Source organism: Poecilia latipinna, unplaced genomic scaffold (genome assembly GCF_001443285.1).
Source record: "Poecilia latipinna isolate Pla-1442-1.1 unplaced genomic scaffold, P_latipinna-1.0 Scaffold3572, whole genome shotgun sequence".
In the NCBI taxonomy this organism is placed as follows: domain Eukaryota; kingdom Metazoa; phylum Chordata; class Actinopteri; order Cyprinodontiformes; family Poeciliidae; genus Poecilia; species Poecilia latipinna.
The window spans coordinates 5,379-12,315 of NW_015116188.1; the positions used below are offsets into that span (position 1 = coordinate 5,379).

Consider the following 6,937-nt stretch of genomic DNA (forward strand, 5'->3'; position numbering starts at 1 on the left):
TTTTGCCCCCAAAAATGTCGATAACCCCCCCCCCACACACACAGGCATCGTTTCAACCAGACAGCCATTTGTAATCCATAGGGGGGGCGCAGAAAATGTTTGGAAACCACTGGGGGGGCGCAGAAGAAAAAGTTTGGGAACCACTGCAGTAATCCATGTAGCACTGACTTCCCGTTAGTTAGCTGAACCAGCTGCTCCCCTTATAAAAATTTGAGGTTCCCTCAGAAATGTAGCACACTTTACATTATACTCTACCCTTTAACATAGCCAAAACACATATAAATGCAATTTTCAACTGAAGATGCTGTTGCCACTGTCCTGCTTGCTGTCTTGTCCCACCTGGCGCACCGAGATACCTCTGCACGCATCCTCTTTATTAATTTCAGCTCTGCATTCAGTACCATTCTCCCTGACAGATAAGTGCATAATCTGGCAGACCTGGGAATTCCCTCTTCCATCTGTTGCTGTCCAGGACTTCCTGACAGATCGCAAGCAAAGAGTCAGAATGGGCCCCCACACTTCTTCAGCCATTGACATCAGCACTAGCTCTCCCCAGGGCTGTGTGTTGAGCCCTCTGCTCTTACGCTGTACACACACGATTGTGTTTCAGTCCATCAAAGTACCACCCTTGTTAAATTTACAGACAACACAACTGTAGTGGGCCTCATCTCAGAGGGGGATGAGTCTGCCTACAGGAACGAGGTGGAGCGAATTACAGCATGGTGCACAGACAACCTGATCCTAAACACAGCCAAGACCAAGGAGATCATAATGGATTTTAGGAGAAGGAAAAGAGACATTGAACCACTAAACATCTGCGTAGACCCTGTGGAGAGGATGTCAAACTTCCGTTTCCTGGGAGTTCAGATCATGGATAACCTGGCCTGAGATGTAAACACAGCAGAACTGGCAAAGAAGGCCCAGCAGAGGATCTATTTCCTGAGAGTCCTCAGGAAGAACAACATTTCTCAAAAACTGCTGGTGTCCTTCTCGATGTTCTATTGAAAGTATCATCTGCTATTGTCTCTGTGTGTGGTTCCCCAGCTGCACAGCAGCACAGAGGAAGACTCTCCAGAAAATCATGAAATCTGCTGAGAAGGCCATCGGCTGCTCTCTGCCTTGTCTCGAAGATCTCCACAGGTTCCACTGCCTCAGGAAAGCCAGGAATATTTTTAAAAGACTCCTCACACCCCAGTCACAATTTGTTCCAACTGCTGCAGTTGGAACAAATTGGCTGCAGATACAGGAGCATTAAAGCAAGAACAAACAGACTGAAGAACAGTTTATACCTGGTAGCCATAAGAGCATTAAATACCCTGAAGCACTATTTTTTCACCAATTTTGCTATAATCCATGTAACTTATTGCATGGCTCTATAATGACAATAAAGATTATTGTTATTGTTATTGTTATTTAATTCTCTTGATCATTGAATCACTCTTCTTTCAGCAGTCAGCAATAATGTCCATCCACCAGTCTCTATGGTAAGCAACTGTCAAGATCTCTGATGGGTGGTGTCTGTCTTCAAAAACTATCCCTGCATCAGCTTTAATTCAGTCATTCATCATAACATTAGAAAATCCTGCAGCAGGCCCACAATGTTGCTATGGGAGTGGTCAAAAACAAAAACACAGCAGTTGAGTACTTGTAGGTGTACATGCAGAGTGTGTGAGCTGTAAATAAGCCTTTGTTTATCCAGGAGACAAACACTAGAGGAAGGAAGCACTGTTGTTTCCTCCAAGCTATGCCCAGAAAACAGCTCTACTGCTGTTACTTGTGCTTTTGATTGTGTCTGCATGACCTTATCACGAGATTGATCAAGCTGCTCTCATATAGACTTCTACAATGTCATATAACAGCAGGGGATGTCTTTGATCCTGGAGACCATCTAAGTGTTACTTCCCCAACCCAGAAATGATGCTTCTTTCTCTGCATCAAATAACAACCCCCTTTCCTTAGCAATAGACAAATGGCAAGACCATCTGTGTTAGGCTCCACACATCCTTGGTGCATAACAATCAAGGATTCACACCTATAGTAAAATCAAGCCTCTCTTCTCTTTGTTGGGAACAGCCAGAGATGGTGACAACCTGCTGCTATATCATCTGCTGACCAGAACCTATAAAAGGAAGCTAGAATCCACTGTTAATTGGAGCAGACTTGACAGACTCCTTTGACGCTGTACTTTTGTTCTCACCTTGCAAGTTTTTAATACATTTCTTATTTTCTTCTCACCCAGACTTTTGTTAAAGTATTTTTTCCACAACACTCTATTACTTCATGGTTTAAAAAGGCGTATAACTTAAGGGGAGAGACATGAAAAAGATATGTCCCCTAGGGGAGGCATAGCAGAAAATAATTGAATGACACAGAAATTACAAATGATGAATATTTCCCTAATGACTTTGATGGAACTGGTATTTAGCTGGTTTATTAAAATGTGGAGGAGCCTTTCACTTGGTCATACATAAGCTAAAAATGAATGCTGAAACAGGACTATAAAGTTAACTACATTTACATCTCTATGAGGTATCAAAACAATTGTAACTACGCAGTCTGCTACCTTGAGGCTTTGGAGGGCCGACTCTGGTGGGTACACAATGAAGTGGCGCAAAGTGAAGCCGAAACCTTGTGAGTCCTTCTGGAGAACAATGGTCCGTGGGCCTTGCTGAGACATGGCTGCCACTTCAGTTGATGGCAGCTGGTTGCTTCTGTTTTTGTCCGATGACACAATCCTATCATTCTGGCCTTTAGTCTACAAAACAGAAACCAGAACAACAATAAAACATTTTACTTTCCACTCATTCTTAAACAAACACTGAAAAGCTGTTACCATGTGAACATTAGAACTTTCACGAGACCCAAGTTGTTCTGTGGAACTGTGGATTCAGTCACAGCTTAAAAATGTAACAGAAATGTGACTAGCTGGAAGTGGGTGGGTTCTCATCATTCACTTCTGACTCTGCCCAGATATGGCCAGGGCAGAAATCCACCCAACGCAGGAATTGTTACTTCCTCCCTGCACAGTGGACCATCAAACTCGCCCATAATCCCATTTATTACATCCACCCAAATGAGTGGGGAGTTACAAACTCAATCTATAAATAAAAATCCTGGAACAACAGGAACTATCTGAACTCAAGGACACAAATGTGGAAAATACTGAGAACAATGGTAAAAGAAGTTGTTAGGTGATATTGATGCATTGAGAATTATTCTATTTCTGATTGACATTTTCTTTAACTGAGTCATTTTTTTGTGCTGTATTTCTTATTGCCTCTTGTCCAGGGCTCTTGAAAAAGTGTTTTTTTTTTAACCTGGCAAAACAAAGGTTAAAAAAACAAAAACAAAAAAAAACAATTGCTGTTTGGAGTTTTAGTTGAAAGTCACTTGCATAGGGATTGTTCTAAACTTTGTTGCTTTAGCTGTAAAGTTAGGATATTAAGTTAATAAACTGCATTATCATTAAAATAGAATAGTTTGGCTTTTCTTTGGTCTGGGTTCCCAGCTTATTAACAATATGAAATTGACCTAAAAAATTACTCTGAAAATTACTGTCAAAGTTTGACCTACTCCTTGGCTTCAAATATTGCACTGATTAAAGACGACATAACTAACGTATAACTTTTTAAAATGTATTCACTTATTACAAGGACGATGCATATTAGTAGCATTTCTGTAAATAAGAAGGCCGATTTTTCAGCTGCAGTTCCTAGACAGACGGTAAAAGACATGAATAAAAGTACTCCCTATTTAACCCAGAAAAGGATTGCTTTAGTTTATTAGTAATATTAGAAATTGTGGAGTACGCACTATTTAGATCAATATTATACAGCACAGAAATGGAATTAGAATTAGAATTAGAATTACAATAGGCCTTCGCAGCGCTTAGCTGCTCGGGCCTAATAACTACATACTTAGAATCCAGAAATACTTAACAGGATCAGTCACTACTTAATTACTTTTATCTGACTACTTTTTAGAAACTGTACCTACTCACTTTACACCAGAAAAGGATTTAGATGAGTCATTTTTCTTTCTTTTTCTTCTTCTTCTTTCCTTTGGTTTGTTATTTTGTTTGTATTTCCGTTTAACTCATGTAAAGCACTTTGAATTGCCTTGTTGCTAAAAATGTGCTATATACATAAAATTACCTTACCTTACCTTACCTAAAAATGCGTAATTATATGAACAAAATAAGAAATACAATACACTTATTAAAATAGATTATGAAACTCAAATGCACATTAGTGCCCTGTCCCTACAACCTTTGTTCTATGTTTCAGTAGCAGTACATGAGATCAAATATAACTTGATGACATGCTTGATATTTTTCAAACAAAAATGTGAAATTAGTAACAGTACAAAATTATAACGTTTGTTGTCATATCACTATTGACTTATTGCCTTACCCCTGACATATAAATTTGATGATTATTCAAAATCTTTGTTATGGTCCCTTGTTTGGATTTATAGTTTCTGTTTTCTCTTCTTTAATTTAATTTCTTTCTTGTTTTTCCTCATCTGTTGCCATTTTAGTTATTTTGAATGTTCAGTTGAGACACATTTGTTTGTGTTTTGTGATTTGCTTATTTAGGCCTAACCCTACCCTGGGATGCAGTTAAAACAACAGAGTTTTCATATATGTACAGGGATCGTGGCCAAGTGGTGAATTTGGGGTACTCTTAAAATAAAAAAGGTCAATTGGTACCAAATTTGGCATGAGTGATCCTGGTTGGATGCCTGACGATCCTATATCATCATAGTATGATGTCATAACCCCTGCCCCTCAGAACAGGAAGTGACTTTTTTTTTTCTTCGAAAGTGCCATCTCTGACCCCCTTTATCTAATCAAGATAATGTTGTGTCAGAAGACAGATAACTAGTTGGTCTCACTTGCTTTAAAGTCCAGAGTTACACTGTTGCCATACTTTTGGCTCTAAATTCCACATATTTCAGTTGAGCTTCACCAAACTCACTGATCGGTCCTTGTCCACCCGAACGTAAATGCAGTCCAATATTTGGTGGGTGTGGCCAAATTCCTCCACAGCACCCCCTAGAATCTTTAAAAAGAAAAAAAAATTGGTAACACTTTATTTGAAGGGGGGTGAATAAGACTGTCATGACACTGTCATAAACATGACATAATACATGTCATGAATATGAATAAGCCTTCATGAATATTTATGACTGTTGTCATAAAGCGTCATTCGGTAAATTATGACACTTTTAATACAAAGTTGACATTATTCAAAATGTCTTTGTTATGACAACTTGACATTAACCAATAAATCATCACTGTTACAAATTTGTTATAAAAGTATTACTGATTTCACTTTAAAAATTAGATAACTTTATGTTATTAAAGGTAAAGTTTAAACAGTAATGATTTCTTGGGTTAGGGTTAGGGTCTTATTCAGTCTTATTCACCCCCCTTCAAATAAAGTGTTACCAAAAAATCATCCCAGAACCATGCTTTGACCAACAATAATGAAATTCAGTACACGTACATCTTGACAGAAGGTTAAAAAAAAAGTCCCTGGGAGCCAAGATCTAAACCCATAAGAAAGTCGGCCATTTTGGATCAGAGAGCCAAGATCTAAACCCATAAGGAAGTGGGCCATTTTGGATCAGAGTCGCCATTTTGTCTATGTTACACATGTTGTAGCTGAACAAACTCATCCTACAGCTTTTGAGATCCATGCTTCAAAATGAGTAGGCACATTCTTGAGGCATTGAAGGTCAAAAGTTATCAAAGGATTTTTCATACATCAAAGCATGTGGGTGTTGCCAAGCCTAAAATCTGACCATTCGTCATGAAATATTAAGATGGAATAAATTCCCCACATAAGCTTCCAGCCCCATCAAACTTTCTTTGTGTCATCACAGACCAGAGCTTATCACATTCACATGGTCAATTTGTGACATCACTTTAGCCCCGCCCCCTTTCAGGAGCGGGAGGAAGTCACCCGTTTTCTCGCAGTTTTTCTCCTTTTTCCTCTGTGTTCATGTAGATTTTAACCTGTGTTTAATGACATAGAACAACATGATGGTAAATCCTTCTGTAAGCACTGGCTGCTGGCAGGAACATGTGAGCGTGGCTGAATGGAAATTCTAATCCCTCGCCGTCCACATACGGTTGTCTCTAAATCATACATGCATCATCCAATTTGCACTAAATTTGTTATGATTGACCTTTGTTAACCTCTAAGGAGCCTAATAGCATTATATTGTAAATTGACTCCACTGTGCCCCCTAGGCTAACCCAACAGCTATATCACCTTAATGCACCAGTGGATCTGCACTAGATTTTTTGTGCATCATCAGGGAGCACTGCTAAAGAAATCAGTCTGTATCTGTCCCTAATTTTTTTTAATGTTTTTGTGAGAATCATGCACATGGGAGGGGCCCAACAGGGTCTGAGAGGGGGCGTTTTAAATTGTATATTTGCATTAAATTTATTTATCAATATTATTGCAATAATTCCTATATAAATGTTACTAAAGTGACTGAATTTAATAGAATTTATTTGCATTTAGCTTCCTTCTGTCTGCACCCTTGGGCTGCTCGCAGACAGTTTCACCACGTTAGTGCGAACTCAATTACATTCCAATTCTAAAATGCTTTATTTCAAACAGAAATTAAATTACATCACATATAAAAACCATAACATGTTATTTGTATCATGGTGAGGCCACTGGGTGTCACTGGGAACCTATTGCATGTGAGAGGGTGTTAGATGGGAAAGCTGAAAGTTTATTGACCGCTTATCGGTGCAGCTTTTTGAATCAGTATTGTTGACTTTTTTTTTTTAATTATGTAAAGAACTGATGGACACTCTCTTTGGAGCAATAAATGGGCAAACTCCAAAACCTCTTTCCTCATGTGACAAAGCGGTTCAGTTTATGTTCACCACTTGTCCCTTATTTTCTCATTC

General features: G+C 38.8%; 1 protein-coding gene across 1 annotated transcript in view; it reads right to left on the reverse strand.

The window, feature by feature from the left end:
- The window catches only part of LOC106941257 (rho GTPase-activating protein 21-like), a gene marked incomplete at its 3' end in the record, with an annotated part of 32,223 nt that overhangs the window by 4,930 nt on the left and 20,356 nt on the right, over positions 1-6,937 (reverse strand). The window contains exon 2 of the mRNA XM_015024212.1: positions 2,564-2,755. Coding sequence (XP_014879698.1) covers positions 2,564-2,755 — 192 coding nt within the window. The remainder of the gene's footprint in view (positions 1-2,563; positions 2,756-6,937) is intronic.